This window comes from Myxocyprinus asiaticus, chromosome 50 (genome assembly GCF_019703515.2).
Source record: "Myxocyprinus asiaticus isolate MX2 ecotype Aquarium Trade chromosome 50, UBuf_Myxa_2, whole genome shotgun sequence".
Taxonomy (NCBI): Eukaryota; Metazoa; Chordata; class Actinopteri; order Cypriniformes; family Catostomidae; genus Myxocyprinus; species Myxocyprinus asiaticus.
In genome coordinates, this window is record NC_059393.1 from 20,031,930 (window position 1) to 20,054,561 (window position 22,632).

Sequence of the window (22,632 nt, forward strand, 5' to 3'; positions counted from 1 at the left end):
ATCGGTCAAAAACGATTCACAGATTCACTTAGGAAGCATTAGGAAGTAAATTTATATTAGTGAATTGTTTCGGATTATTCATGTAAATTAACTAGTTCAAATAAATGATTCCTCGATTCACCTTGCGCAAGCAGTAGTCAGTTCGCTTCTATTTTGAAGCGAAATATTTAGTACTTAGTTTCCGACTCAGCATAAAATAGTGTGTTTTAGCATTTTATTCGTTGTAATTAGTATATATGTAGCATGTATGTTCAATTTAATATTGTCACCCTAATTAAGACATAAATGTGTTTTTGTGCCCAACAATACTGTTCTGAATCAGAATCTATCTTTTTACAAATATTATTATTTGTAAGATTATATGATACCTATAATCATATTTGTAGTTCATACAACTATATCTATATGGATTAAACTGTGTCACATAACTGTTTATAGAATTTCTGATTGCAGAAATAACAGTAGCTTGACTGCAATTTTGTAAATTAAAGTTATAAGTAGCTTGTGGCTTGTGAACTTATGGTTTCAAAATTGTTTCCCAACACTGTATAGTATGGCTTCTCTGTAATATTAAGATTTCTGGGAACTAAATTACCTGTTTAGATGTTTCCAACCACATGAAATTCTGTGGGAATTGCTATCATAATAATTATAATGGATACAGACTTGAGTGTGATAAATGTCAGGCAGGTTTGTTTTGGAAGTCATGAGATGGTAAAGTGGTTTGGAGATATGAGTTCAGGTGAGTTCAGCTGAATGCTGATATCTATTACTATAGACAGCTGCTACACTCACTCACGTAGTCAAGACAGAGGACTCCAACCTTTAGATGGGAGTCCCTGCCTGCTTTTTAATATCTACTGCTAGATTAGAAAATGTATAATCTGCACTAACAAACAGTTCCATGGTTTTCTGGATATGTGCAATTTTTGGAACATTTACCATGGTAGTACGCTGAAGTACCCTGGAGTACCATGTAAACCTTCCAAAAACTTTTTGCATTCTGTGTAAATTTGAACACTGCCTCAAACACTGATCCCACTCAGCAGGCCAAGTGTGGGCGGCCACCGCCTATTTTTTCATTTCGAAACCATAAATCCAGTCAGAATGCAGGGGTTATTGGGAAAAATAAGGAAGCTGTTGGCCGCGACAGGTCTCCACAGGCTGGAGGAACTGAGGTTGAAGTTTTTAATTTCATAATACTCTTAAAAATACCATAATAAGAGGACAGTCAAATGGAGTTTTATGAAGCCAGAGAATCCCACACCAACACTCTTAAAGATCTGAAGATATTCAATGGTTTTTGCAGCACTTTTGGTTCAGCGAAGAGCTATATTTCACTGTATGTGTAGGGTTCTTGGAGTGGCTATGGGGTTCTGATGTGACATAATAGGTTCTACAGATCCGTAGGTTTCTGGGTTCCTGAAAGCACCAGTTGATTTGAAAACTACAGAAACTATACATGTTTTTGTGTACATCTGTGCTGTTTTTCAATGTAAACATGAGCTAGATGTATGTCGTGACCATTGGGTCTTGCTGTTTTTTGTTTGTTTGTTTTTGTTGTTTTTTGTTTAGTTTTTTTTTTTTTTTTGCTTTTTTCTGCGTTTTGCGCAGGTGTGCCAGGTTTATTAGACAATGCATCAAGCAGGGGGCAGTTCACATCAAACATTTATTTATTGCAAGAACACATTCGGTCTGAACTGGAAGCTTTTATAAAATGGTGGCAACAGCAAAATGATGAAAGACACAAATGTCTAATAAAGAGTTACATTTATTATTAATAACAACTGGGTAAAGTTTGTCAAGACAAACTTTGATGTTGGCTTGATAAAGTATAACCTAGTTTTAAGTTTGATGGTTATACAGACATTACAGTAAGACAAGCAGCTAGCTAGACAGTTAGATAGTCAAAGCGGTCGCACACCCGATGAGAAGCGCCGCATCACGGCTAGGACACGGCACAGGTATCAAACACGGGGCATGCTGATGTGGTTTAAGTTGCAGACAGAATGTTCAAGAATGAAGAACTTGAAGTAAATAATCTATGTCATTTGATAATGATTTGGGTTGAATTTAATGGAAAATATGCGAGTTGCGCTCCGTGGTGCAGCAGAAATTTGAGCAGCCTCCAGAGTCGTAGCTGGGCGCCACCGACAGACACTGAGTGGTGGCGGCGGTGTGCATACCTTCATTGAAAACAGTTGTTTTGAATTTTAGAACGTGCCATGCCGTCCGCCAGACACGTTTGATGTGCGACCCCCTTCAGACTATCATATGTAACTGTCAGAGAAACCGTCAAGTAGAGAGAGAGAGAGAGCAACTTAAAGCAGATCAAAGCCTCTTTGTGGGTTTGTTTACGTTTGAATTTTTGACAATTGGAATTTGAATTACCGAGCATTCCTGGGCCATTTGAACATTTAACAAGCCGACATAATAATCAATTCTTCTCTAAAGGAATATAGTTAATTACCTTAAATGCCGTTTACAGTTCCCAAGCAACTTCTCAACTCAGCGGATTTAATACAGAATATGCAGTGATACACGCTTATCGGCTTTGAACGTGGCTTATTCCATTATAATTTATAGTCGGAACTGTACGTTTAGCTTTTTTGGGACTTTTATTTTCAGAAGAGCTTCCTCTGACTAAAGCGCCCTCGTAAGGGGTTGTTGAATGGCCATACTGACCTCTGACCCCTTTGTGCAACAGATAAGAGAAGCGATAAGTTAAACAACTGAACATGATACAATTACTGTAAGATGCAATGAGTAGCTGGAGGTCAAAGAAGAGTGAATGTCCAAATTTGTTATGCAGACTGAGCTGAAACACCAGAAAAGTGAGTCATGCTCAGTGATGTGTTCAAAGTGAACATCTAATGAAGCTTGGACTGAAAACAATGTTTGAATCATTATTTAGGTGGAGAAATGCCTCAGTCAAGCTAATGGATGTGAATTTTAAACATTATTTAAAATCACTATTGTGTTACAGAAATTCTGCCATGGTTAAGAAAGAGTCTTTAAGGTTTGTGGTAAAATCAGTGTAAAACATGACTCATTTCTTTATTAAACAGGTCTTGTTTTGTCTCAAATCACTGTGCAATAAATCCCTTTGAATTTATGGTTTATTTCCTCCAATTTTTCACCCTGATTAATTGAGTCAGGAGTTGCCTGCGTTTGGTGGGTGGAGTTGTGGGCGGAGCGATGTCTCCAGGGCCTCATTTCTCAAATCTGAAAGGCCAAACATCAAAGACTCTGAATGAAAATCATCACGCACTAATGTTTACTGCATTTCAAAGAGGCGATTGAGTTTATTGTCTTTAATTATGGTGCTGTTGTTTAATGAATCCTTTGTCTTTCAGATCTCAGAATTTCCATTGTTCCTCTCACAGATCCTTATTCATGAGGAAATGTCACATTGTGCACGTCACATACAAAAGCTTTCATGTCGAGATAAAAGCTATGAAATGTCAAAACCATGGCAGGTGAAAGGTTCCAATGTTTTTCAACCAATTAATTCAGTTCATTAATCTCGATGGGTCCTTAGAGGTGACAGTAAGATTAAACTAGATTTTTACATTTTCTGAATACTACATGACTGCCCAGCTAGCACAGCTATACGCCACCAAAAAATAGTGAAAAGTTTCATTTTAATCCTATGTACTTATTACAACAGATGTTGGGTTTTTCGTAATAAATGCATACTGCATTGCAGAAACATTGCTATAAACCTCATCACTATATGTTTTTAAAAAAAAATTATTTAAATGTAAAGATCATGTTATTTTAAAACCTAAGCTGTGTCGCAAATGACGCACTATACACAATGCACTTACAAAATACTCTCTGCACTCAGCCACGTGGTGTATACATTTTAAAAGTGTAGTATCATCCCAAATGGAACACTTAAATTTTTTTTACTACACAGAAGCATTTGCCATTTAATAGCTGATGGAAATTACTGTTTAAAATGCATGTGATGTGTTGTCACTAGCTTTAGCGCATTAGCTAACCTCTGTTCAACGCTTATTTCTCAGACAACGTAAATATTCACACAGCATGAGGTGATGGTAAAAGATTTTACTTATAAACTGCTGTCTTCACTGAAGTTTTGCTAGTTGCTACTTTCTCCATTATTTACAACTGTTTTGTCAGACCTGCAACGTAGCCAGCTAACTCCGGCCCTTCCGCTAAGTTTGGCAAACCATGAGCGCTGAGTGCTTGAATTGTCATTTCCTAATGTTCCACTGCAACAACCCACACTCCTTTTTGACGGTTGAATAAGTGCATCATGCAGTTGCTCATAGTACACTTCTTTTTTGCATTTTCACTGTTAACATACTTGCACTACTTACACTACAAAATGGTGTAGAATAGTGCAGAAGTGTGCGGTTTGGGATTCACCTCTAAACTAAACATTCCAAAACTTTGCATTTTGGTCTGGTTTTGTTTTCGTGGCAAAAATATTTTTTATTGCCATTTTGAGGCTACTTAAAAAAAAATCTAGCAGGTAGGTATTTTCAGTGAAAAAGGATTAATATTTTCACAATGTTGTTGAAACATTTCTACGATTTTGTGAGCATGTCTTATTATGATATTTTATAAACCTCACTATCACAATACGTTTTGGAACATTTAATTTAAATCTACAGATTGTTATTTTAAAACCTAAACTAAACATTCCAAAACTTTTGTAACAAGAATTTGGTCAGTTTTTCGTTATATTGCTGTTTTGAGGCTACTTAAAGAAAATGTAGCATATGTGTGTGTGTGTGTGTGTGTGTGTATATATATATATATATATATATATATACACAGTACTGTGCAAAAGTTTTAGGCACTGGTGAAAAATGTTGCATAGTAAGGATGTCTTCAAAAATAATGCCATAAATAGTTTTCATTTATCACTTAATGTCATACAATGCCCAGTAAACATAAAAAAAAAGCTAAATAAATATTTTATGTGACCACCTTTGCCTTCAAAACAGCCCCAATTCTCCTAGGTACACCTGGACACAGTTTTTCTTGGTTGTTGGCAGATAGGATGTTCCAAGCTTCTTGGAGAATTCACCACAGTTCTTCTATCTGTTTAGGCTGTCTCAATTACTTCTGTCTCTTTATGTAATCTCAGACTGACACGATGTTCAGTGAGGGGCTTTGTGGGGGCCATGCTATCTGTTGTAGGGCTCCCTGTTCTTCTATTCTAATCTTTTCTATTTACAAAAGTAATGTTTGGGAGTCTAAAATGTATATTTCCTATTGACACACTAAAGCTGAAGATATACATAACTACCTTAAGACAAATGCTTTTGTAAACATCTTTTGTGCCTAAGACTTTTGCACAGTACTGTATATATTCATTTAATTAGAAATGCATATTTTCACAAAGTAGTCGAAACATTGCTATGACATTGTGAGTGTGTTCCCTTGAGAGGTTTTAAAAACCTCATTATAACTATATTTTCAAAACGTTTAATTTACAGGTAAATAGACTGTTACTTAAAAAAAACCTATACTTAACATTCCCAAAAAAAGTTTTGTAACAAGAATTTGGTTTGGTTTTGTTTTCATAGTAAAAATACACTACATTGTCGTTTTGAAATACTGAAAGAGAATCTAGCAGGTAGGAAGTTTTAATAAATAAGAAATGCATTTATTGCATTGCTATGACATTGTGAACACGTTCCTTTGCGACATAAACCTAGTTGTCACCATACATTTTTTTCAAACATTTCATTTAAATGTACAGATTACGTAATTTTAAAAATGATATTTTATAACGTAGCATTTTGGTCTGGTTTTGTTTTTGTAGTAAAAATATATTGATAATTTGAGGTTGCTTAAAGAAAACCTAGAAGTTGCCTGTAGGTATTTTCACAATGTTTCCAAAACATTTTATTTAGTAGACGTACATGTAACTGTAATGATCCCAGATAGCACACGTACATCTCTGAGATGTTTGTTTAAGAGCGTTTCATATGAAAAGCATTGCATTCTTAATAACATCTGATAAACATCTTAAAAAGATCAGATTTACAAACAATCTAAATCATAAAGGTCTCAAAGACATCTGCTGAATGTCCTTTTGACATCCGAGATGAACGTCTTGTAGATGTATTGCAGATGAGCAAACAACCTAAAAAATACTTCTTCCAGATGTAAACACACACATCAGATAGATGTCTAGCTAATGTAGATGTACTATCAGGGTAACAAATTGCAGTTTGGTACAGATAATTTTTGGCTATGTCTTTAAAACGTACTGTGACATAACGTAACTGCAACCAAAATGCAAGGTTGAGTAATGTTTTAAAAATGTGTTGTACCTGCTGGGTGGTGCTTGCACATGGAAAACTTGCTGCCACAATACCAGGGTGTTGTTGGTGGTTACCAGGGAGTTGCTATGCAGTTGCTAAGGTGTTCCTAGAGGTTTTTAGTCAGTTGCTATGTGGTCGTTGCTATGGTTGTATACTGGCCTAAGTCAAAAAAGCCCATCCCCAAGTCTCTATGATGTTCTGGTCCCTACATATGGCTTGGGTCTATGCAAGTAATATTTAAATCTTTATATGTAAGTCTATGAGATTTTTCCTGTTTTATCATCCACCAGGCAAAAGTCATAAGACCCATCACTTAGAGAAGTAACTGCACACATCTCTTCAACAAGCAGCCCAATATGAGGTATCACTCATGTCCATAGCACAAAACTAAATTTTAATTTGGTTGGCGATTTAGAACAAAACCTAATTGTATGAGCAATAATAATAGTGATAGTCTTACCAAGCAACACTAAATATGAAAGAGACAAGAGAATAAAAGGACGATACATGGAGCTGGGGGTGGGCATTGTTGTGGCTTTGACAGTTCAGAGGGGATGGCATGATCTCTCTTTCTCTCTCTCTCTCTCTCTCTGTCTGTCTCTCTCGCCCACACACTCTCCTCCAGTTGGATTTCATTGGCCAGTGAAGGTCAGTGGAGGTGTTCTCGCATTGTGCCAGACATAAGGGGGCTAATAACCAGCTAAGTGTGTTTTTACGTTGGCGCATCTGTGTGTAAATTCCTGTCACCTAATCTGTGGTTAAAGCCCCAGCCAGTAATCCGTTTCACACTTCGGGTTATTTTGTGGCATCCGCAATCTTAAAAAAAGCCAACTGTATGCCACCTAATCCTGCCAAATAAAGCAACGGTATACAGGATCCACACATCGCAGAAGCCCTGGAATCACCATGGTAATCTGAGACACTTCATTGAAGGAGCAGTGTTGTTTATATAAATTGTTTTGTTATTTACGAACAAATTCAACAAAGCAACTAGAAGGAATGTAATATTATATATTGCCTATGAAGGCACACCAGTTTAATGCTGTACAAATATATTATTTTTATCAGTTGCTTATTTGGAATTATGCAACAGATTGTTCTGGGCCGGATTTATGAAAATCTTTTTATTAAAAAAATTTAAATGTTCTCAGGATAAATTATAAGAAGTTTGTAAGAAGGTATCTAGCTATAAACATTCTCAATAGTCTTTTCGGGAATACAAAATATTCTTAACTTTTTTCTTAAGTTAAAAATAAGAAGAAAATAATAGTTGCGCAATGCCCATAGAGGCAAAATATTAGGCTAGAACTATTCACTATGCAAGCACACAAGCGCAGTCGCGAATGCTTCGCTAACTAATTTCAAATATGCAGTCCCGTTGTACAAACTTGCATTTTTGCATCGCTGTGGCTGTAAAAAACCTGAAGGGGGTGATAGAGTTACCTTCAGTTAGTTAACTGTAAACATGTCGACTTTAACTAACTTGCTCAGCAATATTCTTTTCAAACTTTTACTCCTCCATGACAGTAGTTGACCTGAGTGAGAAAAGTGACCATAGAAGATGACAGTTGTGCCATCTGTAGCGCCCCTTGTGGCAATGCTGAGAATGCAACGCACGCTTGTGCTTCCTTATAAATTGAGGTTTGACATTTTAGAACACAATGACAAATGAAATGGAGCTTGCGTAGCTAGAAGCATTTGTACTGACATACTTGCTTAGAGTATGTTTTGCGCTTGTCAAAATCAATGTTCTAGCACAAGGATTGCACTTGTTTTTTCAAAAAGAAATATGACAGATGGAAATTATATATGCAAGAACAAAAACACACTCGCAAACGCTTATCTAGCAAATGCCAAGCATGCAGTACATACCTGAGTTTTTGCTTTGCTGTGGCGGTATTAACCTCGGTACTCAAGGGGGCGATAGGGTTACCTTTAAATGTCTGAGCCATTAATTCAGATGTGTTATTATTCAGATGGCTAGCTATAAGCATGTCGACTTTAACTTGCTCAATCAAGATTATCTTCAAACTGTTGCTCCGCCATGACAGTAGTTGACCTGAATGAGAAAACTGACCATAGAAGAAGATTGTTTAAGCTAATGAGGGCCATAGCTCCCCTTGTGGTAACGCTGAGAATGCAACACATGCTTGTCTTTCATTATGAATTGTCATTTGACAGATTTCAGAACACAACGACAATTGAAATAGAGCTTGCTAGAAGCATTTGCATTCACACCTTTTCTTAGAGTATGTTTTGCACTTAGTTTATGTGTTGGAATAAGTTTTGTAGCAGAAGGATGGCACTTATTTAAAAAAAGACCAATTTTTTTTTTTTAAAACAAGCATATTCATTATGTAGTAACTGTTTTATAAAAGCAATAAGATACTATGTAAGGGATGATCTACAGTCAGCCGATCATTATGGCAAAATAATGGTGAGGATGGTGAGGACTCCGACGTGGCACGGACTCCTGAAGTTTATTTTGCGATATTTTGCGATAATGACCAACTGACTATACATTATCCCATTTATTACATGGCTACTTCTCATATAAATACTCAAATTGATAAGAAATATTGATTTGGGTTGAAATGAGGCCATTATGTGAGAAGAAAGAGACCACAGAGTCTCCAGAAACAGCTGAATTCCACCTCAGGTTCTGTAAGGTGTTTATATTGAAAAAATGGCTGCTGAATATCCTGCTTGTTACAAGACTACTTGCCAAAAAAAAAAAAACATGAAATATTGATTTGAGTTTAAATTATTTTATTAGCTTGTAAAGATCGCAGTGTGATACGTGAAGTAGGAAAAATGACTCGCAATCTGGATGATTGGTGTAATATCACTTAATGAGCTAAAACCGCTGAATGAGGCATTTGACCAATCAGAATAGAATATTCCAAAGAGCCATGTAATAAATTGTGAATATAGAAGCAGTTGCAGGCCCTAACAACACCCTATATACATTATATATATATATATATATATGATTCTAAGTGAGTCTCATTTATTTGTACTCGCCTGGCAATGGAGTTTACTAAATCATTATAGGCAGAGCTGCCTTCTAGGTGTTAAAACAAACATTAATTAATTCATTCTGATTATGAGTGTGAAGTTGCATGCTAAAGAAGAAAGAAAGAGGATTTTCTGAGTAACTGTCAGCTTAACCATTAAAAACCACCAACCCATGCGCACCTTGTCAACAGCCCTACCCTGCGATGACAACACCCACACTGAGCAGGGGGCTCTTATACACACACACATACTGTAACACAAGATGTGTTTGCACGTCACATAGTGCCTATGTATGTATATGTGTGTGTGTGTGTGTGTGTGTGTGTGTGTGTGTGTGTGTGTGTGTACGTAGGCAGCCAAGTATGTGTTGGCGTGTTTGAGTAGGAAGACACGGTTGACTCGTATAGGCTCAGTAAATTAAAGAAATCTTAGATTTTTTTATATTCCCCCTCTCTTGTTTATGTTAGAGGTCACCGATTCCCAGATATAATACTGTAGGAAAAAAATCAAGCATAGTGTGGCAGAATTATATAGTTATGTGCAACTATATGTTTAAGTAAACAGATATCCTGTATACCAAAGACGGGTCAAAGGGAGGGCTTTGCTCCATTAGGTTTTTCTTAAACTTCTGACACCAGCATCTTTCATATTCCTTCTTCTTTTTTATATTATAATATTTCTTTGTTTTACATTTTTCAAAATCCGATTTCAAAATGTAGACATTGTTATTTATAGTCAGAGAAGGGTTATGAAATAAAAAGGATCTTTTATTGCTGGCAAGGTGTCGTTGCTTGTTGTTTTGTCACTTAGCCATGAAGTAAACTTGGAAACGCTTTTGTTCTGAGGAATAGACCAACATAAAAGAGGGGGGATGACAGCAACGCCCACACACTTCCTCTCAGGGGCTGTTCACTGTGCCCAGCCTGCTTCCCAAAATAGCTCAAGATGCACAGCAGATGGGAGGTTGTTAATTCGCCCCTATCTCTAAAGATCCAGCCTGTTAGTCACATGATTATGTTTAACTGTGAAGGTATGCATTGCATCTTTTAATGTTTTGATAAATAGTCATTCTTGATGAACAATTCAAGTGCTCCAATAAATATTTCACATAAATAATTTGATAACTTTATCCCTATATCTGCAGCTGTTGGTCTTGGGATTTTGTTAGTCTGTGGATAAATACATGGATCAACAAATTTCTACACATGATGACTGTTTGATCTTGGGATTACGTTTTTGTCTCTAGTACAAGGTGTTCCTGGTTCTAATCCGCCCTTGTATAACTTTTTATTGTAATAAACCAAAATAACATCTGTACGTCTTTGGATATAGAGTATATGATGAATGGGGCAAATCCGTAAACGTTAAAATACCATTTTAAATACAAGTATGTGTAATAAAATCGCTTACAAGCTTTTTTTGTGTAATGCTATATGCAATATTATAACTTCATTGCCATAACAACGTAACGCCGCAAACCATAAAACCCTAACACGACTGCAAAAACGAGGATTTTAATGACTTTTCAGCTCAAATAATACACAAGTTCTAACAGAAGAATGAAAGTGCTTTTATTAAATCATAAGCTTCACATTTCTGCCTTTAAACCCTCCAAAAATTGGCCCCATTCACTTCCATTGCAAGCACCTCACTGTAACTTTTTTTTTTTGAATCCCCTTTTCTCCCCAATTTTGCAATGCCCAATTCCCACTACTTAGTAAGTCCTCGGGGTGGCGTGGTTACTCACCTCAATCCGGGTGGCGGAGGACAAGTCCCAGTTGCCTCCGCTTCTGAGACCATCAATCCACGCATCTTATCACGTGGCTCGCTGTGCATGACACCGTGGAGACTCACAGCATGTGGAGGCTCGTGCTACTCTCCGCGATCCACGCGCAACTTACCATGCACCCCATTGAGAGCGAGAACCACTAATCGTGACCACGAGGAGGTTACCCCATGTGACTCTACCTTCCCTAGCAACCGGGCCAATTTGGTTGCTTAGGAGACCTGGCTGGAGTCACTCAGCACACCCTGGATTCAAACTCATGACCCCAGGGGTGGTAGTCAGCGTCAATACTCGCTGAGCTACCCAGGCCCCCGCCTCACTGTAACCTTGATGTTTCTGCATTAACTGGCTCAACTTGGGGGGGGGGGGGGCTAATCATACTGTAACAAAGTGGTTAAACAATGATTTTGTGGTCCACTTTGAATGTACATTTGTACTGCAGCAGTGGGGTGGAGCTCTGGTGGGGGGATTTTTTCACCAAGAGAGGGTGAGTGGGTGTGTGAACATCCTGTGGCATTTGGTGTCTGGGGACAAGAAAAATTGTCATCGTTATCATAGACTTGAAGTACACAATGTCTGATGCAGAAATGTTTTTACAGGCCTTGATCTGCAGCATGACAGCAAATGCATAACCTAACAAACCTAACCTAACAAAACAGTAATTCTTAACATTAGTATCAATGTTAGAGATGTGTACCTATTTGTCTAAATTCCCCCTATTGAGTCTTGCTGGTGAATTATGTACTTAGTATGTTAATATTTTCTGGTGCTGCCTGTAAATATACTTTATTGGTAGGCAAAGCATTACTATTATTATGAATTAGCCTATATTTTCATGTAATATGTGGAATTGTGTCACTGTACTTTGCATTGTCAACTTAGGCCTACTGTTTATTTACATACAGTAAGATAATACTGAATAGTACTAATCTGTAGGCTACAGAATTAGAAATTGTTTTATGGAGCTGCTTATGGAGTACTTTTTAGTACTATTAATTTTGCAATGTATTATATTTACATATAATATGTGCAACATGGCCACTGTACCTACTGAAAGCAATTTAAGCAAAAACAATTTAGCCTGAGATGGCACAATTTAATGCATGAGGGTGATTCTCATGATGAAACCTGTCAAGAAAATGTCCTGGCATTTAACAAACATTCATCAAAGCAACATTCATGTTGATTCGGTTCACGTCAAGAGAGAGAGAGAAAAAAAACACCGAATAACCGACTAATATTCCTCAGTGTGTCATGAACGTTTGTATTTTACATCCGTTTGACAGTTCAGGTCTCCCCGAGCAGCAGCAGCATCATCACCGCCCGCGTGCGCGCGCTCTCTCTCTCGGTATTCCGTCCCACGCGCGCAGAGCCTCCCACGCGAGGATTTGCGTCAAGCCGGCGCGTGGGAGTGAGAGAGCAATGCAGCTTACTTCGGAATATCCCCGCAGAAGAGAGAGAGAGAGAGAGAGAGAGAGAGAGAGAGAGAGAGAGAGAGAGATCAACACACTTTCTCTCCAGCGCGAGAGGTGGAGCGCAGTCCCGAGACAACGGCGAGCAACTGGAGTAGTCGCGCGCAGCAGCTGCGGAAGAAAGGTACGTTAAAGCCGAGCAATAATATAAACATTGCATTTATAAACACAAATAGGGAGGATAGACTGTTAAAGCATAGATTTGAGCTGATTACATAGAATTTAGTCTCAATAGAGGAGATATTTGTATGCACTGACATTAGTGGTTGCCAAAACCTGTAAAGCAATAGTTTGAGATCTTCTCAGGTGAGTTGGCAGGTTGCTGCCTGTACATGCCTGTATAAAGAGTATTTTATTAAAAGCATAATTGTTTTGTCAAGACTATGGATTTATTTGTGACATAGCCTACTTTCAGGTGCATTGTAAAAGTAGTGGTGTGGTGTAGGGGTTAAAAATCTAGTGTACAATTGTGCAAGTGTTAATTCATTGTGTCTAAATCCAAGTCGCTTTGAATGAAAACATTAGCTTAATGACAACTTTTAGGTGAAGTTTGTAATTTCTACAATGTTAAAATGTTTTCTTTCACGTCCAAGCTTAACATGCAGAGACAACTACAAATAAGCCATTTTTGTTGGTGGAATCCCCCAAAAACTGTAAACACTATGGTGCTATCAATATATAGTTTGTTTAAACAACCTGACACAGCAACATTGGCTAAGCCAATGGTAAGAGTTTAATGTGGTCCTACCTGTTTGTCTGAGTGTTAAGGAAACCCTTTTGAAAACAGTCATTATTATCGCACTTCCATTCGATGACGCCAAAAGCCGAAACAAACTCTACGCAAGTACGTGAATGCTGACGCTTCCAGCTATGCAAGCTTAATTTTGTGCGTTATTGCGTTCCAAAACATGTCTGCGGCAATTCATTACACAACGCAAGTGTTGCATTCTCAACGTTGCCACAAGGGGCACTATAGTGGACATTAGTGTGAACTATTCACTTCTACAGTAAGTTTTCTCTTTCAAAATAACTGCTGTCATGGCAAGCAACAGTTTGAAGAGAATACTGATGAGCAAGTAATGTAAAGTCAATATACTTACCTGAATAATAACAAATCCAGTTTAACCCCACAGACTTTTAAAGGTGACTCTAGCACCCCCTTGTGTACCGAGGTTTGTTAACGCCACAGTAATGCAAGATCGCACATTATGTATGTTCAACCGGACTGCATGTTGGCAATGGGTTGGCCTAGTGCTCACGTCTGCAAATGCGTACTTGCGTAAAGTATGTTTGTTTGCGCAATCTGACATGTCAACTTATTGCTTAACCAATGGTGTTAGTTTGATTCGGGACTATCTGTTGGGGGATAGGGCAGAAGGAGTGTTTGGGAAACCTGTTTGGAAACAATTTTGCAAGTCCGTTTTGCGCCACTTTTGGCATACAAATCACACAATTTCCCTTTAAATGCATTAGATAACAAGCCTAGCTCAGAATATGCTATATTTTGTTCTCATTTTGATGATGTGTGTTTGCATGTTTTAGCCATGTCACTGCTGTTGCCACGTTCTTTGGGAGAACTTCAATTATACCGAATCCTACAAAGGGCAAATCTGCTTTGCTACTACGAAGCCTTCATCCAGCAGGGCGGCGATGATGTGCAACAACTTTGTGAGGCTGGCGAAGAAGAATTCCTTGAGATTATGGCCCTCGTTGGAATGGCGACCAAACCCCTCCATGTACGACGGCTGCAGAAAGCTCTACGCGATTGGGTCACCAACCCTTCCCTCTTCAACCAACCGTTGACGTCGCTCCCTGTTTGCAGTATACCAGTTTACAAGCTTCCCGAAAACTCACCGGGGGTTCACAGCAACGGGCAACAGAACCAGCTCACAGTACCCAGGGCGTTATTACCCACAAGTCCTAGTCCAGGAAGACTGGATCTAAGCAGAGATGGGACACCCGGGTGTTCGCCGTTACAGGGGGCCAGCGAGAGTCGTTTCTGGGGTAGCGAAAGCGAGCATAGCTTATCACCGTCTGGAGCCTGTTCTCCATGTTCTCCTCAGGATGTGCTCGATATTCTTGATTTGGCCGCTGTCCAGTGTGTAACAGAATGTGTGGAGAGAATCGCCCAAACGTTGCCCAAGAGTGACCCCATGGAAATCAGAGAGCACATCCGGGCCAATAAGAAGCTAAGCAAGATGATCGGCCACATCTGCGAGATGAATGAAGACGACCCACAGAAAGAGGCGGAGATTCGGAAGTACAGTGCCATCTATGGCAGGTTTGATTCAAAGAGGAGAGATGGACGGCAACTTACGATGCATGAGGTGGGGGCATTTGGTTTGTCTGTGCATTTTTATATATTAGGGAGTGATAGACTGATATGACAACCGGGCCAATTAATTAACCGATATTTGGCCATTTTAAGATTATCGGCTTCGGCCGATAACTGTGCCCCATTTGCCGGTTAATAGAATTGGTTATTTCGCCAGTTCCAAACTCTAACAACAGCCTTGTCAATGGATAATGCGCAATTACCTTTTCAAAGATTTAAAGTGTACATCTTATTTGCAATTATTAAATTGTATAATAAATATATATGCAATACTTCAGCCATTGGCCACCCTGCTTTCTAGAAATTTAAAAAGCCCATATTACTACTATTAGATATCAGATATTCCTGTAGAAAGTGAGAAGCATTGCCAACAGCATCTGTGGTATTTTGTTGATTCCCACAGAAAATAGTTTTTACTGAAATTTAGGGACAGGTTAAAATGATTTTCTGTGGTAAATTCGGGTCAATGACATGACGCTTATTTTTTTGTCCAGGTCTTTTAAATGATTAAAAAAAAAAAAAGAAATACACGAAAAATGCAATTTATACAAAACAATTACTGAAATACAAAAATATTTAAAACATATTGAAAAATATGTTTTAAAATGTTTTTGAAATTCTTGATTCAGTTTTGTACACACTCATGTATTCAAGGTGCAAGGAAAGTGCTTTAATACCATTAACTTGATGGATACACCTTGGACAGCCTTATTTGTCAATGATCCAATGGACAATATGTTTTGATTTATTGTTTATTTTTTATTTTTGTAGCTAACGGTGAATGAGGCTTCCGCTCGGTTGTGCATGAAAGATCTATCGCTGCTGACCCGAAGAGATGAACTTTTCTCATTGGCCAGGCAAATTTCACGTGAGGTCACCTACAAATACACCTGCAGGAGAAGCAGGTACGACGCAAGATGTCAACATTAAGTCAACATTAAACGTGGACCCATTTACTTCATAGCAAGTTATTACAATTAGATTGTTTTCGCTTTAAAGTAACATGCACTGACGAATCATTCACACTATGGTACAGAAAGTAAACTGGGACCATTACATTTCTATTTAGACTTTAATTGGTTTGAATCCACAGAAATTAACGAATGTTAAATTCGTTTTTCTAGCATTTAGGAAGTACTTTAGTATTTGTTCTTTAAACATTTGTCTTCTCAAGAACTTAATTAAAGAACATCTGTTGATACCATTCACCATCTGTTATCTTTTGCTAGTTGTACTACATTACCATACAAAAAAATGTTTGTTTGTTTTTTGTTACATTCTGATTTTCAAAACAAGCGGAAAACCCAAAATACATGTTTTTTTAGATCCCACTGCGGCGATGAGGACGAGCCATCTCCCAAGATAATCAAATCTGAAGTAAGTTTAAACAAGCTTATTTAATTCAGTTCACTTTCATAAACCGAGCTGTGACAAATTGATTTTTCCGCATGAGACGGTGTGCATCAGCTTTGTAATCACTTTTTAGCTCCAGGTGGTTTCTCAGGAATTCTTTATTAGTTCTGCACTCTTGTTTGTGTTATTTATTACAAACCTCCTTCCTATCACATCAGAATCAGTGCTGTTTGTGTGCAATCGTTCTGTTAATAATCTCAGGAGAGTAATTACTGTCATGATTCACTCCGAAATGTTGCTTTCACACAGCTTTTCCCATGAGCGTCGGTCTGTGCCTCTAGGTGAATATCGCAAAGTAAATGATAACGCTGTTTTTGTATCTCTATGGGGCCCTGAGTCAACAAAACTATTGCAAACAAAGTCTACAGATGACAAATCACGACTCTGTGTGATAAAAATTTTGCTTGTTATTAACGGAAGTTGTTTTGTAGGGTTTTATGGATAAAGAAAAGCTTAGTGCACACGCACAAATGCAAAATCACCATTAATTCACATAGGCGGAGAAGTACACAGCAGACTCGAACACATAATTGACATCATCCTGTGGGTGAATACAGAATTAATCATGCATGGCTGTGGCTGTCCCTGCCAGAGTCTAACGTCATACGTGGACACACACTCACGCACACACACATACAAACCTGATGACCACAGAGGAAAATACGGAGGTTGTTAAGGGGCGACACAAGGAGTGAAAGGAGTGAAAAATGGCTGATTTTCGATGATAAAAACAAAACAAAAAATTGAGGAATGATGTCACAGGAAATAATTCTTTTAATTCTTACTGCAGTACAAAGTTCTTGCATTTTGTGTTAATTTTCGCAACAAAAAAATATGATCAAATAGATAAAAAATAGACTAAATCAAAAGTGCATTAGAAGCCTTGATGAGCATCATTTATAAAACAAAAGCAGAACTAATTTCTGTGTAAATTGTCACTCAGTCCATTCTTCTGTAATTTATTGAATGCTACGATTTGCATAAGAATAGCTTCACAAATATTTAAGTAGAGTTTAAGTAGCTTAAAGGGAAAAATCTTCTATTTTTTTCTTGTTCTTATGAACTAAAAGAGTTAGATTAACCATGTAGATATAGTCTAGCTGTAACTGAAAAAAAAAGAAAGAAAATGCTGCAAAAAAACTATTTCGTTTTCATCAATTTAGCCTGCCCTGAGAACGGACATTTTGAACTACGCCGTCACATGGATGTTAGCCTATGACAAGTTATGTCTGATTTTATGGTGCAAGAAATCTTGACTTGCATTATTAGGGGACTTAAGGGAAAAATTAAAAGGTTAAAATATGGCGCTTTAAGTCCATTACTTATTTTGTTTGTTCAATTAATCCAAAAGTGTGTTGCAAGCGAGCTTTGATTTACCTCTGCTGGCTCTCTGTAGACTCTACAGTTGTGATGACTCAGTTTTTACTAACAGCTTTCTCCATTTGTTCAAATGTCATGTTTGCACCAGAGATGCAAATATGTAAAGCCATCATCGAAAAATTACTCCCTTTCTCACTTCTGTCTCAGCTAACATTACTGAGAGTTTTGCATGAGCTGATCTCTCTCTTTCTCTCTCTCTCTTTCTCTTAGGATGGTGTTTATGATCTACAGGAGGCCCTACACGTTCTTCATACGCGGCAGGAGACTGTGAGAGAGCAGCTCGCAATAGCGAAATCTAAAGGAGAGGAGACCATCAGACACAGTCTACAGGTAGTTTAAGTCTGCGAGAAGTCATGTTGTCTTATGACGTTTGCATGATGACAGTTTGAATGTTGGTTGAAAACAATGGTTGTTTGAAAACAGTGGTAGTTTATAATGTATGTTAGAACTTTGTTTGAAAATTATGTTAGTTTAACTGTTTAAGAGTTGTTTAAAATTTACATTTTTGTGTAAGGTTTGTTTAAATGTTGTTTGAACATTTGTAAACAATGTTTGGAATGTTTGTTTGAATGTTTAGAAACAGTGTTTGTTTGAAATGTTTGTTTAAATGTTTTTACATTTGTTTTAACAACTAGAATCAGTGTTTGTTTGGAATGTTTCTTCGAAGGTTTGTTAGAATGTGTGAAATGTTTGAACATTTATTAGAATCTTTGAACATTTAGAAATAGTGTTTGTTTGGAACGTTTGTTTGAACACTTGTTAGAAAGTTTCTGTGAAATTTTGTAAAAAAAAAACGTTTGAATGGTTAGGAACAACGTTTGTTTGAAATGTTTGTTGAAACATTTGTTATAATGTTTGGAATGTTTAAATATTTGTTAGAATGTTTGTTTGAATGTTAAGCAACATTATCTGTTTGGGATGTTTGGAATGCTGGAATGTTTGTTAATGTTTATTTGAACATTTAGAAACAGCATTTGTTTGGGATGCTTGTTTGAATGTTTAGAAACAATGATTTTTTGAAGGTTTGTTGGAATGTTTGTTAGAATGTTTGTTTGAACAATTGTTAAAATGTTTCTTGAAACTTTTGTATAAACATTTGTTTGAATGTTTGAACATTTGTTAAAATATTTGTTTGAACTTTTAGCAACAATGTTTGTTTACCATGTTTGTTTGAAAGTTTGCTTGAATGTTTGTTAATGTTTGTGTGAACATTTAAAAACACCATTTGTTTGAAAGTTTGTTTGAATGTTTGAAATGTTTGTTTGATTGTTTGTTAAAGTTTGTTTGAACATTCAGAAACAGCATTTGTTTGACATGTTTGTTTGAATGTTTGTTTAAATGCTTGTTAGAATGTTTCTTTGAAGGTTTAAAACGTTTGTTTGAACATTTAGAAACATTGTTTGTTTGAACGTTTGTTTGACATTTAGTTGTTTGTACATGTCATATTTTAACCTTTTTCTGCAAAGAGTAAAAAATTATTTTTTTATAACTTGCATGTGGATGTTTGTGTATTTATGTGTGTATACTAGGTTCAGCTGGACTCCCTTTTGGCCAAGCAGGTGGAACTCTTGCGTGATGCTGCAGTGCAGGAGAGGTTGAAATCTTTAGACTGGCGGATTCCAACTGCAGCTTTGAAATACCTCACTCCCACTGCTCAGCATTGCAATAGCGGCCTTACACTTGTCTCTGGTACATTATACCACCCTCTGTCTGTCCTTAGTTGCTTAATGTTATTCTGCTACTACTCAAATGAACATAAATGTGTGATTGTATCAGTTATTGAGGATTCAAGTGTTTATGTAAAGCTTGTGTTTAAAAACAGGTGAAAGACCCCAAAACTTGCGTCTGACTGATGTTCCACTGGGAAGGCAGCTGGCCAATGAGCTGAAACGACATCACAAACAGAATGCAGAGGAACGGCATCATAATCAACAGACCTCAGAGGAAAGAAAGACAGGGGCAACAGGTTAGTGCTCACAGCTAGGTCGAAACACAATTTGACGTTATGATGCTGCTAAGCTAAAAATGCAATACTCTAATAAGCATACAAATACACAGGACACACAAATATTGAGCAAACTAGTCCATTTTCAAATAGATTTACTGAAATATAAATACATTTGCTCTCAACATTTTTACATCCTAGGAATAATTGCCTTATCCACAAAGGATATATGCAGCCTTAGATTATTTGCATAATGTTTAGTCTAAAAAAAACTCTGCAATGATATCACTGTAGCACAGACCTTATATTTGCATGCAAATGGTGACCTGGATTGTTTTATCTTAGAATCATCCTGGCATATTGGCACCTACACCACTTCATTAAACCCTGATATGTCAAAGTAACACAACTAACAGTAGGGATTCATAGAACTTTCTGTAATATATGCAATCTCTTGCATGCAAATGTCCCCTCTGAAGGTAGCACTTTCTCTCTGATACTCCTACCTGCCTGTCCACACTGCGTTAACATATTAAGTGTAGGTGAGGATTCACACGTCTTTTTGACGTTCTGGGTTTTTTTCTACCGCCACACTGTGGGCGGAACCTGATGTCAATCACTGTCATTTACTGGTCTTCTGAATGCAACTGATTTGAATATCTGAAAAATACGCTTAATACATCATCATCTTAACTGTCTATTTGGTAGCTTTTGTAACACTAAAAAGTACCGTCTTTAATTTGGCCCAAGCATCTACGATATATTTACTGGAAATGGCTTAAATATTGAAAATTCCAGATTGCTAAAACTGTAAGAGTGTACAAAAGATATGAGTTGAGGATGCAGTTGGATTTTACCCTGTTTGAAGGCAGGTTTTGCACTTTTACTCTATGCAACCCTTGTTAAAAGAAGCAAAGTACTGTACATCTCAATTTAATAACAAAATTCCATCAAATTGAACTGTGTAATTGTTATCAAAATTAAAAAAAGAAAAACCTTAAAATATTGCTTTTTTTTTTTACTTTAATTTAGTTAAAGATTAATCAGTTTGATGGAATTTGTTATGAAAGTGAAAAGGCATAAATCTTAAAATGATTTATTTTGTACAGTATACATATAAATTAAATGTAAAGTTATTTATAGGATAAAAGAAAGTATTTATAATATATAGAAAGTATAAAACCTTTGTGAAATCATCCTACAAATGTAGCTTTGAGGAATGATTTTTAGTAAAAAAAAATTTGGGCAGGTTTTCTCTTTGCATTTGAAAACCTTTTCAGGGATAATTTTTTTCCAAACAATACAAAGTTATCATGTTATCTAAAAATAAACTTAATGTCTAATCTAATTATGTGATGTCGCTTAGCTTGTTGCATTGGGACAATGCCACTTTCAAGTGTCATTTCAACTTTAAAATTTAAAGAACTGGTCCAAAATCCATTTCCATCTACCCAAACATATTGAAATTTGTGAAATAAAATGCAAAACTGACTCCAGATCAAGTTCTTAGGGCTTACTCTTACACCTTTATTGTCCAATTACAGTATATATATATATATATATATATATATATATATATATATATATATATAACTGCCTTTAAACTTTATATGAGGTTTCTTGCTCATCTAGTAGAGCATGTGTCTTGGGTTCAATTCCCAGGCAACACACGTATTAAAAAATTTTACACCTTGAAGGAATAAAAGTAAATGTATGCAAGCTAATGAGGACTAATTACATTTTTTTATCACAGAAAACATGTCCTCTCACAAGGAGACCTGCCTTTTGGACAAGAAGATGATCAAATCAGAGCCAGAGGACTCCAGATAACATCTTCAACCTCTTTAAAAAACCAGTTAATTATTCGAAATCAAATTTTAGTTTGCTCAGTGAATATCTAGTACTGAAACAGTGTGGCCTTATGAACTGTAAATGCGTAGAGATCCATTTATTTTGGTTTTATTTTTAAGAATTATTATTAATTTTAGAAAAAAACATGAACATCTTGTAGTCAACATAGATGTAGAAATTGTCTGAGAACATATTTGCGACTGTGCATCATTTTGTACATAATCTGTGTTGTTTATTTGATTGCATGTCTTTAAACTATATTTATTTTATAACTATTCGTTTGTCAACAGAAGCAGTCTCCAACTCAAGCACAACTAAAGTTTTGCAGAAAACGGTTCTGTAGTTCTTAGATTTGTTGAGGTATCATTCCTCGTCAGTAGTTAAATGATGACATTCATCTGTTCGTATTGGTTTGTCAATTACGATAAACTTTCATATGTACTTCGTAATACCATATTGAATATGTAGAGTTAGCTTTGCCTTGAAAATATGTTTTTCTTTTTTTTTTCTTTTTTTTTGTGATTGTGTCAATTTAAGTGTTTGACAAAAGTGTATTGTGTATTTGTACATTGTGTTACCAGCAACTCTTATACTCAACGTAAAACCTGTAGATCGTATCTTGCTGTCGTAAATTGTTAACTGTTTTGTTGTGACAGTGATTTTTCGGACAAAAGTTCGTAAATGTTTTTTTAACAGACAGTAAGTTAGTTTCTTGTGTGATTGCGTGTCTTTTTTTTTTTTTTAACTCACATTTGTCAGGTGTTTCACTCTTTTTTATCATGTCTTTGTGAAATCATCCTACAAATAAAACCAAACTGGAGAAATGGTGTTCAGAATTGATTTCTGTAACACAAACGTTTGAGTTTTTCATTAACTTTAAATATCTTCTAGTGATGCACTTTTTCCATCTCTAAATATTAGAGCCCGTCCGATATGGGATTTTTGAGACCAATACCGATTTTAGAGAGGGAAAATTCACAGATTACCGATATGGTGACAGATATATTTAATTTTTCAGCTGGAATGAAAACAGACCTTTTATATGTAGATTTTTCACCAATTTTGCACCGATATGACTATGCAAAGGTACTCAGAAGGCTGATTTCTTATATTTGACATTA

The 22,632-nt window shown here is 36.6% G+C and overlaps 1 protein-coding gene across 1 annotated transcript; it reads left to right on the forward strand.

The window, feature by feature from the left end:
- The first annotated feature begins 11,944 nt into the window (after nt 1-11,944).
- LOC127438780 (NGFI-A-binding protein 1-like) lies at nt 11,945-22,328 on the forward strand. The gene is made up of 8 exons (XM_051694630.1): nt 11,945-12,711; nt 14,130-14,914; nt 15,694-15,827; nt 16,248-16,299; nt 17,926-18,045; nt 19,245-19,404; nt 19,538-19,681; nt 21,414-22,328. The coding sequence occupies exons 2-8, from the start codon at nt 14,132-14,134 to the stop codon at nt 21,488-21,490; spliced, it is 1,470 nt and encodes a 489-aa protein (XP_051550590.1). The 5' UTR covers nt 11,945-12,711; nt 14,130-14,131; the 3' UTR covers nt 21,491-22,328.
- The last annotated feature ends 304 nt before the right edge of the window (nt 22,329-22,632 follow it).

Bases quoted from the DNA above. Each gene is read 5' to 3' on its own strand.
- LOC127438780 (XM_051694630.1), top strand. From the start codon at position 14,132: ATGTCACTGCTGTTGCCACGTTCTTTGGGAGAACTTCAATTATACCGA. The intron at 14,915-15,693 runs GTGGGGGCATTT...TTATTTTTGTAG, and splicing joins GGCAACTTACGATGCATGAG to CTAACGGTGAATGAGGCTTC. The intron at 15,828-16,247 runs GTACGACGCAAG...ATGTTTTTTTAG, and splicing joins TACACCTGCAGGAGAAGCAG to ATCCCACTGCGGCGATGAGG.